The following is a 12,180-nucleotide window of genomic DNA, read 5'->3' on the forward strand; positions in this document are numbered from 1 at the left end:
GCCTCTCTGGTGCATGCCTGCCTGGGCCAAGTCAAGGTGTTTGCTGTCTGGAACACAAACAAACCCTTGGCGGCAGATTCTCAAATGCTTCTCCCTCTTGCTTTCGGACCCCAAGCCCCACCTGGATTCCAAGCTCTCCCAAAGCAACCCCCTGATTTTTCTCCTCAGAGAACTGGGATTCTACCCCTAAAAGGCAGCTGCTGCTTTTCTGGGCCAGAGTCAGACCACAGAGAGAAGGCAGAAGAAGTTCTAGCTTTTTATTTAAGGTGTATTTTCAGAGCCCTATTTTGGGTTCAAAGAAACTCCTTAATTTAATATTCTCAACCCCCAGGCATGTGTCAGAATCATCAGGGTTTTAACTACTCATTTCAACTCCTCTGGGGTGACTTTGTCATCCCTCCCTCCCATGGTTGCTATGCAAGGGATATCAGTTTTTCAGACAGTTTAAGACGGAAGAAAGTTCGAGCATCCTAAAAGTCTGGAAAATCAAAATCAGCATCTGCTGTCCACATGCAAAACCTTTAGATCTTTGAAGGAACATAGTCTAGGGAAAGATATAAAAGAAAAACTCCTTATCAATATGGGGGGAAACGAAGCACCCCAAGCACTTACCGCTGAGATTGTGAGTTTCCGTTGTAAACATGTGTGGATAAGGAACGTCAATGTTGTGGCCACTGTAGGGGCTATAAACAAGCAGGCCGTGGTCAGGCTCTGGATGATCCCAGACTTCTCCAGCAGTTTCTTTTCCTGCCTTCTGAGGGCTGAGAGATGAAAAGCAAAGGTACAAAAAAAAAAAAAAAAAAGACAAAGGCACTGAAATTAACCCTAAGACCATCCTCCAAAGAGCACCGAACTTCCAGAGCATGAAAGAACTCCCCAAAAAGGGAGAGGCTTGACCCACCATGGCATCCCAAGGCTCTGAGCAAGAAAATGAGATTTTCTGTACCTTTAATTATTTTTTCAAATGGTTTCTCCCATGCATACATTTTAATCAGCTTAATGCAGGTGAGAACTTCACTGGTCACACGGATACGCTGGTCGCTGATCTCAGAGATGTGATTGTGTATCTTAATAATCTTTTGAATCAGGAACACCTGTGGTCAGGATGCAGCAAGTGCTTCTTTTGACAAGGGCAGGAGGGTTCACCCAGGCGTAACTATGACAACTGGGAGTATGTCCAAAGGTAAAACGCAGATATGGGTTGACCACCTGGATTTAATCCTGCCCAGTTGGAAGCCCCTGTGACTCTAAATTCTAGGGTCCTGCTGAAGGCTTTCCAACGGAAACCACTCCATCGTGCCTTAAAGCACCTGTCTCACATATCCTGGGGGTGTTTTTCTCCTGTGTCCCAAGCCAGGTTGTGGCTAACTAAACAGAAATATGACTCCTCTGCCCTTGGGAACCCTAACCCGCCAATAGTTACGATCACCTGATCAGAATACCTGTGCGGAGGGAGAAAAACACTTGATTTCAATAATTCAGAGCACACATAACCCACGAGTCACTTCCTGTTTTGCCCAGGTTTATTTCACCTGAATCTTTGTCAACAAATTTGCTGGCCTTCTCCCTTTTTACTGTGCTCAGCCGAACGTTAAATGCTATCTGGGCTATTACGTTCACCACATTCTGGGTAGAAAAGAAGGAATAAAAACCATACATAGAGGACATCTAGTGTGTGAGGCAGGTAATCCCTCACAGAAATCTATTGAGATGGACTTTCACATATCATAACACCTCTTATTTCTTTGGGCAATACTGTGGCCAGCGAACATTTAGGCAGAAATGGAAGCTGAAACTTAACCACAATGGCATGAACAGTCAACAGGGATCAATACTTCCATTCAGAAGTACCCCAGATTCCAGAGCCCAGGGAGTTCTGAGGAACATCCAACATCACATGGAAGACCAAAAACAAAACAAACAAACAAAAAAAATTACCTCCACTGGTAAAATCAGGAGATAGAACAGAGTGGCGGAGAGCACAGTGGGTCCAAGGGTGAGGTAGGAGGTGACAGTGCAGGCGATCAGCAATGAAGAGATGAGCCAGATCAGGGGGCCATAGTACACCCCTTCGAAGAGGCAGTTTACATCGCTGGCAAAGAAGCTGATAGCCTGTAAGACAGCAAAGCCTGTGGGCACAGGTTTCACCTCTTCGGGTACCTAGAAGGGCCTACATGGGCAGGGGACAGGAAAGGCTGGGAGGCATGGTGGTAGAGACAAAAACACCCAGTTCACAGCTCTCCTCTACTCTCTGTGTGACCCTGGGCCCATTCCTATGCCACTCTGAGCCTCAGCTTCTTCGCTGGAATAATTATACCCACTTTCTATGGTGAGGATGTCAATAAGGTATCTGCACATAGACTGTGCTCAGTAAAAGTTGTATTTTACTATATTATTGCTACTTCTTCTCATATCCAGATTCCCCAGAGAGTTACTTCTAGTCTTCTTTTTTATTCTATTCTATTCATTCTATTTCTCCTAATAATAATGGCTGGATTTATTTAGGCAGGAACTAAGTCTTTTTATCCTCCCTTTTCTATTTTGCTATGGACTCTTCAGTTCACTTTTCTGCTCCCTCACTGCCCGGTTCCATGTTACATAAAAGCTGACGTTGCAAATCAAGAAATATTTAAGGACCCAGATCATGAATGTCTTTTAGAATGACCAATCTGAATGCCTTTAGAAGTGGTTTTCCTTTTCACTTTAAACCAATCTCCTTCCAATTCCTAGGATGCACCCCAAGCTGAACCTTCACAAAAATTTGAAGTGTATAAGGGAGCTAGCTTGGTACAGCCACTTTGGAATGGAACTGGACAGTATCTTTAAAAGTTAATAATTGCACAAGCCCCAAGACTTGGCTATTTCGTTTCTCTGTTGAGAAACATCCACACATGCAAGAGGAAGACAAAGACATTTACTACAGCTGTGCTTATTAGCAGCAAAACCCTGGAAACATTCTGAGTGTCCACTGGTGGGGAAAGATTAAAGCATCCACTCCAAGAGTATTAGGTAATATTGAATCCTGGAACAACCTGTCAGAGATCATGTCCCAGACCTGTCATGTAGTAGCTATAGGACCAAAGACACATACTCAGTCTCTTTGTGCCTCAGTTGCCTTATCAGTAAAATGGGAATAATAATAATACCACCTACTCCATACCACTGATGTGACAACTGATGAGATAATGCACATAAAACACTCAATTTAGCCATGAAAATGCTCTAAGGTGGGTGGGTGGGGAAATGGATAAAGGTGGTCAAAAGGTAAAAACATTTGTAAGATAAATAATTATGGTGACCATAGCTACTATTGTATGGTATATAAGTTGCTAAGACAGCAGATCTTAAAAGTTCTCATTGCAGTCAAAAAATTATAACTATGTAAGGTGATGAATGGTAACTAAATTTATGGTAGTGATTGTTTTGCAACCCATTAAATCATTACCTTGTATAAAACCCAGGACTAATACATTATACACCAATTATATCTCAATAAAAATGGGGAGGAAGGAAATGCTACAATTATAAGTAAGCATCCTTGAAAAGGAATAAGAAAGATCTGCATGTGTTAAGATGGAAGGCTAAGACATAATGAGGAGGAAAGAAAATCTTCAAAAGAGCCCAAACAATGTAGCATCCTTGATGTAAAAACTCACCCCAAAAATTATATCATACATTTTCTATTAGTAAAACAAAATGGCAGAACACTGTAAAATGTAGTATCATTTATGTAAAAACACAGGCACAAGATACAATACATTTTCCATGGGTAACTTGCATGTGTACCTAAACACACTTTAAAAAGCATAGAAGGACACAAGCCGTATTGATAATGGTGGTCACCTCCAGGCATTAGGGAAGTGATGGGGTCTAGGGAGTCTTCTAGTCCACTTTATTTTGTTTGCAAGGAGAACATATGAAGGTGTTTTAGAAATTAATTTTAAAATAAAATTTATGGAAGCAGTCCCCTAGGACTCCTCATGTGACCAGCTCCTTCCATCCCCACTTCCAGGTGGACCATCTTGTCTTACGTTCATGAGCATATTTGGGGGAAATCGACCTTGCACACAGCAGGTGCTCAGGACAGAGGCACAGAGAAAAGGAACCAGGAGAGACCTCAGTGTGGAAAGTCTCCTTGGCAAGGCAGGTAAGTGCAGCCAGGCTCTGCTGCTTACCAATCACATGACATTGTATATACGGTTCCTACTCCTTCCTTCCTCAGTTTCTACCTCTGTGACCATGGGAACAATAATAGAGACCACCGCATAAAAGGGTTGTCAGAGGACTGACTGAGCTAACAAGGTAAAACCTTGGGGATGATGTTTGGCTTCATGGAAGTTAATAATTGCTATGATGACTCTCCTAAGGTAAACAGGGCGAATGGCTGCCACAGATCTCAACATCTGTCAAATGCAGGAAGACAGGGAGCCCCCCTGCTCAAGGCCTGAGAGAAGTCAGCAATGCAATTTAACACTTCTGAACCTCTGTCCCCTTTCTATATGCATTATATGTACTAACTCATTAATAACAATCCTTTAAGGCTGATATTATTCTGCAGCTTCAGAGAGACTGAACAAGTTGCCTTAGGTTACAGGACTAATAAAATTACGAAGATTAATGGTAACCATGATAACAAATACCTTATGTTGGCTACGAATCGAGTTCAGAGAAAGCATCCACTCAATGGCAGTGGGTAATCTGGCAGATTTTTTTTTGGACATCTGCCCTGTGTAATTCAAATGTTGGCATTTGGAGGGATACAGTGGTGAATCTGAAAGGGTTTGTGTCTTTGAAGGGGGCTCATCTTAGTGGGGCAGCCGGATTGGTGCTTGATGGGGACTGGGAGTGGATGGTTGGGTTTAGCAATATTGTCATGAAGGAGAGGTCATCCATGAAAGATGAATGGTATTATAAAAGGACAGCGGTTGGGGGTGATATGAGCAACATTGCCAGGAGGTGGTATGCCTGGTGCGTTTGAGGACTGAAGGTTAGCCTAGCCTGGTTGAAAGGAAGAAGCCAACCTAGTGTTGGAAGAGGGGAGACGGGAAGAGGGGAGTTGGACAGTTGCTGATGACAGACCACAAAGGCTCTGGCTTGAGGATATGGAATCAAAGCAGTGCTGCGTTTTCCAAAAACTCAAATGCCTGTTTTAATTGTAAAGTAATCTATGCTCCTCAAGGCAACTGGTAAGCAAGAGAAAAATAGGGAATATGAAATTAAATATATAAAATTCTAATACTCCCACACCCCTGCGTCATAAGTCGGAGCATCTTTTTCCAATCTCTGTCAACATTAGTACGTTTGTGTTACATCATAGGAGGGGCAAGAGAAGGGAACTGATACCAATAACAATTAACCAGGCAGCTCTAAGTACTCCTCCTTTGCAGATAAAAATTAACACTCAGAGAGGTGATTTACAATTGCTATTCCCTTGGTTTCCCTGAGCTATCCTGTTTGCTCATCCATCCATACCCTCCTCCCCAGGCTGGCTGAGGGGATGCACTTTCTGAGGCACTTCTACGGTTTGTGTCTTTCCGTTCACTGCTATATCCCTAGGGCCCAGCACAGGGTCTGGTCCAAGGTAGGCCTCAGTAACTATGTGGTGAATGAATGAATGAATCTTGTCCAAAGCCTCTGAATGCAAGTGGCATCTCCCTTGGTTACTGCTGACCTGTTATTATGTCCTCAGAGGCAACTGTTGATGATTATCCACACTCATCGTAGGAATTATTCCTAACTCTCCTAACTCCCTTTCCTCCCTCCTTCAGCCCCCAGGGCACGGATGTCTGGAGAAAAGCTAGGCAAGTATGGCCTCCAATATAGTCCCAGGCACTTACCTCTCCAGTGGTGATGTGTGTTAGAGACTTAAATTGCATTAGCTTCTCAAAAGCAAAGGAGGAAACAGCAGAGCGAAACCTGATGCCTGTGCGCTGGTTTAAGACCCAGCATGAGCACAGACTCAGAGACTTCAGACATTCCGTGAAAAAGAGGGCAAGGCAGAGTCCCACTCCATAGGCAATATTTCCTGATGGTGCTTCAGAATATTCCAGGATCTTTGGTATAATCAGCATCTAGAAGGAAGCAAGAGTTTGGATTACTCAGTCAGTACTCCAGTTTTCTTCTGGAGAGACTTGTACTTGTCCCACTGCATGCAGTCTAGGTTGCATGGTCAAAGTGCCCTACCCTCTGCAGGCCAACTGGTGAGCATGTGACCCCAGCTGGGACACTAAGACTTATTCTCTGCAATCAGAAACTTGGCTGAGGACCTGGAGGACAGGAGATCAAGTTGATTCATCTCAACCATAGTACATGGAAGAGACCACTATTCCCTGCCACCTGCATTCCCAGAGTTTCTCAGTCACTTCTCAAAACAGCCAGCTTGTACCTAGTCAGGATATGTTCTAGGTGTTTTATATATTCATCTCATTTAAATTCATGCTGAGAGGCAGGTAATGTCATGCTCTTCATTTTATACATGAATGTTTTTATGAGGTCTACCACTAGGTGTGTCATGGGGTTCCTCAAAGAAGCTAAGGCAAACACATTGCCCAAAGTCATTCAGCAATTCAGTGGCCAAGGTCTGAACCCAAGCAATCGCTGCAAAACTCATACTCCTAACGGCTGCTAGGTCTACTACCTCCAAAATGTCTTCATTTTCTGAGTGGCAGCTTAGAGAAAAACAAGTCCCAACTCCACGCATGGACTTGAACGTGCCAATCTCTAAAGCTTGGAGCCCCACAAACCTCACAAAGCCAGCCACTTACTGGCCCTACCACACCCGAGGCAGAGAAGAGGCAGCCCAGAAATACACTGAAAAGAGCCCTTGTTCTTTGAAATTTCATCATCACTCGAAGCACTGAAGCTTTCTCAATCCCATGTCTCGAGACTTCTTCTTCCCAAAGGAGGCAAAGCCTTCAAAAGAGGAGAATTCAACCAGTGAAATCTCTTTGCACAGAGAATTCAAGTAAATCCCAGACATATTTCATCTACAAATGCTTCAGTATGTATCTTTTCCAGATAAGGCCTTTTAAAAAAAACTACAGTGACTTACAATAGTTATTCACTAATATTTAATAACTTCAATTAATTAATTAATTAATAACCTCAATTAATTAATTCACTAGCTATTAATAACAATTGACATATATTAACATAAAGTATTAATTGCATATTTAATAAAAACTCCGTGATGACATTTAATATCCAGTCTGTGTTTGAATTTCTCTAATATGTCAAAAACACGTTTTTATAGTTAGTTCACCCAAATCAAGATCCAAATGAGGTCCACACATTGCGTTTAAACGACAAATCTAATAGGCTTCTTGTATGCCATTTTAACCTGTAACAGCTTCCCCTTCTCTGTATTTTATGCCATTTGTTTGTTGAAGAAACTGGGTCACTTATTCCAAGAACTTCTCACATTCTGGATTTGACTGATTGCATCTCTATCCTATTGTCTAACATAGCCATATCCTTCTGTGCCCTGTATTTTCTATTAAACTTCTAGCTAGATCCAGGGGTGTAGTGAAATTCAGAATTCAGGTCAGCTGACAAAAATACATAATAGGTGATGTAGTGTACTTCTTTTGCATAATAGCGGAAGACACAGTGTCTGGTGTCCTATTATTAGCAATGTTCAGGGTGTCAGTGGGTTAAGGAGTATCAGCTTGACTCATTCACTGCCATTCATTCCCCATCATTGATGACCATTGCCACTTCTATTAGGGCTGGCAAAATGGGATTTCTAATTCTAACATTTCTTCTGTATTTAATAATTTGAATTTTTCTATTAAAAAAAAAACAAAAACAAAAACCTTCGGGGGCACCTGGGTGGCTCAATCAGTTAAGCATCCAACTTTTAACCTCAGCTCAGGTCTTGACCCCAGGGCCATGAGTTCAAGCCCTGTACTGGGGCTATTTTTTAAAAAAACTACTTTAAAAAAATTAAAAAGATAACTTTCCCTCATCAACAATTTTGTTACCCTGAAAAACAGTTAATTGAGGAAATGACCTAGGACTTTAAATAGTGTCTCTCTTTTGTTTTATACAAACTAAAATTTATAAAACACAGAACTCTGACCTCCAAAAAGTGCCTCCATTTATTTCAAAGGATGCCCCAATGTTGGATCACCTAATTAAAAGTGTGCCCTTATTTTGGCAATCTGAGTTAATGAAGCCTAGGCTGTTGATATTATCAGTGAAACGGGAACACCAAAAACATTTTTTTGAGGAAAAAGAATGAAAAACAATATTTCCAAAAAAACATCCAAGAAGTTACCTTAACAGAAATTAAGACTCTCGTTGACTCGCTTATCCTTCTTTTTTTATTTTATATTGTGTTTGATGCCGGAGCAGGGAGCTGGAAAATAATCACTGTAGTGCTTCTGGCTTCCAGAGTCTTCATCTGGCCCTGGATGCTTCCCTCCTCCATCCATGATCCAGTCTGTCCGCTGCAGTCACTATGCTGGCCTCCGCCCTTTTACTTCCTGCCTCCTGCTCCACCCTGTTTGGTACTACTCTCTGAAAAGCGATTACCACTGCCCTTGATGGGAACATCAAGGACTATGCCAAGGGACTCCAGGTCTCCCTAAAGCTTCTACTCCTCACAGAGGAGGAGCATGGTGGGCCACCCTTTGCTCTCAGGGCTTGAGGGCAGCCCTGCTTATGCAGTTCTCAAGCGGCTCTATCAGCTTCCGGTTCTTATCTTCTGCCACCAAGTCTCTCAAGGCAGGCAGTTCTAGCCCTTTCTACTCCTCAGCCTTGCAGCCATGGACACTCATACCCAGCCTAAAGGCAGAAAGGAACACCGTGAGAATGTTCCTGTCATACATTCCTTCACCTGCCGTCAGACCCTCCAGGCTGCTTCTTCCTTCCTGAGTTCTAAAACAACAGTTCCATCCCATGTCCATTAGCGTGGGCTAGACAACTTGTGGGGAAAGGGGTGTTTGGGCCCTAGATCAATAAAGCAAAAATGTCCCCATGTCACCCATATGTGTTAGAGGACTTTATTGCTTGTGAACAATTTTACTCAGGCCAATCTGTGGGGCCACCCCTCCTTGTTCCAGCCCTACCTCCATATGTAACCCAATCCACAGAGACAGAAAGCACTAGAGTAAAAAAGTCTTGACTAAACAAATTAAAGGAAAGTAAAACAAACTAAAAGAGTTTGACTAAACAAATCCAAGTGTGCCATAGCCTGCCCTCAGCTTTCCTAGCAACCGTATCAATTTCTGGCCATGATTACCAGATTCAGAACCTCACCTCCTCCCTTCATTAGCTATGTGACTCTAAGAACATCATTTTACTTCTCTTAGTCCTCAGATCATTCATGTATAAAGTGGGGAAAGTAACATCTGCCCTGCTTACTTGTGACGGTCAAAGGAGGTGATGCTCTGCCACTATAGAACGATGAAAACTATGGAGAATTATGAAAGTGATACTGAAGATGATGGCGGTAATAATGGTGATTCCGCCACTGGGCTGACCACCATGGTGGTGATAGTGACGGCTGGCAGCTTGTCAGCAAATGCTCAAGGCAGTCAAAGCAGTTCTTCAGAAGGGCTAGGCAAGCCGCACCCCAGAACTCTGCTTGTTCAGTGAGGAACGCAGACAAAGAAGCCCCTCTAAAGGTGTGAATGCATGGGTCACTGGTTTTTCAAATAAACACCCCAAAGTGACATGATGATAAAGTATTGGTAGACAGACATGGTGAGTTACAGAATAAAAACAGCAGAATCAGTGCACTAGAAGCGAATAGACACAAGTTGAGGAACCTTGTGTTCATAATGGTTAAAGAGCAACCAAACATCTAATCGGTTGCCTAAGATGCACTGGGTATGTTTCCAGGTGGTTTAAACTGAATTCCTCATCTCTTTTGACTCTTCCAACAATCCTATGAAAGACCAAGAGGTCAATTTTATGCTCCCTTATTTTATGCACAAGGACGAAAAGTCTCTGTTAGGGGAAGTGACTTGCCCGACATCAGAGCTGGTAAGCAATGAAATTCTGACCAGTATCTGGCACGATGTAAGAGGCAGGTGTTCCCTGAAAACTAATTTTTCTCTTTTACTGAACAATTCTGAGAAGCAACAGGTCAAAGTTGAACCAGCTTTGTTTTCTCAGTACCCTCAGTACACTAATTTACTTGGTAAACTACTCTCTGAGATCTGGCAATAGTGTGCCACGTTTCACAAACTCCCTTGACCAAGGAATGCGCTTTTTAGGGAAGTTCTTAGGGGACGACCATTTTCTGGAACTCTTTGGAAAATGCCATTCTCTACCTGGGGCGTCTCTCATGAAGTAGCTAGTGGTAGGAACATGAATACAAAACATTTAAAAATCACTTATTCATTCCCCTCCCCCCACTTAATCCTCCTATTACCTTGTGAGGTACGTGGTACAGAAAACTCAATCACACAACCAGTTAGTGATGACTTAGGGATTAGGAGACTAGTCCCTTAACCCCAAATTTAATGATGAGTCACACAGGTAACTGCCTGATCCAGAAGAAAAAGCAAAAGGAACAATAAGGGGTTATTTCTAACTCTCTTGGGGGTCCGGGACCTTTAGGCAAATCTGATAAAAGATATGAATCCTTGCTCCAGAAAAAAGTCTCTAGTCCATATGTATAAAATACGTATACCATTTCAGGGGGTCCAAGAACTACAATGAGGCCTCTTGTTACCAAGGAAGCATGCGTATTCTTTGGTTATCTAAAGATGGGCCCTACCTGTTACTCTTCAGCATCTCTGGTCACCAACCCCATAAGACGTGGTCTTTAACCAATCCAGTGGCTTGCCCAATATAATTTTACCTTTTAGCATTTTTGTCTGAGGCATCATGTACCGACAGCTGGGGTATGGTGTTCTCATCCAAGCTTTTCTGTAAACCTAGGATCATGAGTGGGGTCAGCCATGATACCGTAAGGTAGGAGAACAGGCCAGCATCATCCAGGGGTTGTGGGGCAGGAAACCTAGCAGAGAAGTCATAGGTCATGTAGTTGTTTTTATTTATTTTTTAAGATTTTATTTATTTATTTGAAAGAGAAAGAGAGGAGCACATGAGAGAGAGAGAAGGAGCATGAGCAGGGGGATGGGCAAAGGAAGAGGTAGAAGCAGACTCCCTACTGAGTGTGGAGCTTGACGTAAGGCTCGGGGCTTGGGATTCAATCCCAAGACCTTGGGATCATGACCTGAGCAGAAGGCAGACACTTAACCCACCGAATCACCCAGGCACCCCTGTAGTTCTCCGTATGATATAGGCTCTAAAGATAGAAAATTAAGGCAAGAGCAAGATTTTGCAGGGATCAACTATATACTATGTAAAAACCACAGTGTGGTCATCTGGATATACAAAACAGTATTTTTTTTTCATTACTCTGTTATGCATGATAATTAAAAAACAGAAACCACAAAAACACCCATCAATACAGGAATGACTTAAAAAGAAAGAAGTAAGGTCTATGGAAAACAATGCAAAAGTGTCCAAAAATAGAGTTGATCTGTATCTAGAATTTGGAAAAAGCTCTAAGCATAGTAAGCAAGGAAAAAAAGGCCACTTGCAGGTCGAGAAATTCAGTATATTTTTATTTATATAAAAACGGGAAGAAATGAGAGAAGGCAAAAGAAACTATATATAAAGTCAACCACTATTAACAATCACATATGCACATTTACATATTTATACATATTAATATATTCATATATGTACATATATTTATGTATTTAGGTAGTATATGTATGTGTGCATTTATGGTTTTGTATGTATGCATTTATATATGTACATATAAATACATTTATATCAAACTACTATGAGTGGTTGACTTTGACAAAGGGATTAGAATTGGTAAAAGTACAGGAAAAGAGATTCTCACTGTTTCACGTTTTCTATACTTTGCTTATGTAATTTTCATAAAAACAACAACAGCGGAATAAAAAGTAATAAGTAAGAATGATAAGGTCATATCCCTAGAAATGATTCACAAGTATAGAAATAATAACTGGATGAGGATGTTGGCGTTGTGTATAACTTCTACTCTTTTTTCAAAGTTGCCTCTAATGCTGTGTATTTTGATCTGAAGAAAATTCCATTAAAAAGAAGACTTGGGGAGAAAGACGAGAAAACAAAAATGCCAAATGCATGGGATGTTTTTGTTTCGTCTTGGACTATGGGGTCTTCTCC

The 12,180-nt window shown here is 41.9% G+C and overlaps 1 protein-coding gene across 1 annotated transcript in view; it reads right to left on the minus strand.

Moving 5' to 3' along the window:
- The window catches only part of ABCC11 (ATP binding cassette subfamily C member 11), a 67,679-nt gene that overhangs the window by 41,973 nt on the left and 13,526 nt on the right, over positions 1-12,180 (minus strand). The window contains exons 4-9 of the mRNA XM_004744123.3: positions 10,814-10,972; positions 6,765-6,912; positions 5,838-6,071; positions 1,939-2,112; positions 947-1,094; positions 613-761 (exon numbers count right to left, since the gene is read on the minus strand). Of these exons, the coding sequence (XP_004744180.1) occupies positions 613-761; positions 947-1,094; positions 1,939-2,112; positions 5,838-6,071; positions 6,765-6,912; positions 10,814-10,972 (1,012 nt within the window). The remainder of the gene's footprint in view (positions 1-612; positions 762-946; positions 1,095-1,938; positions 2,113-5,837; positions 6,072-6,764; positions 6,913-10,813; positions 10,973-12,180) is intronic.

The sequence above is a fragment of the Mustela putorius genome, unplaced genomic scaffold (assembly GCF_011764305.1).
Source record: "Mustela putorius furo isolate JIRA1106 unplaced genomic scaffold, ASM1176430v1.1 tig00000174_pilon_pilon_pilon, whole genome shotgun sequence".
NCBI lineage: Eukaryota > Metazoa > Chordata > Mammalia > Carnivora > Mustelidae > Mustela > Mustela putorius.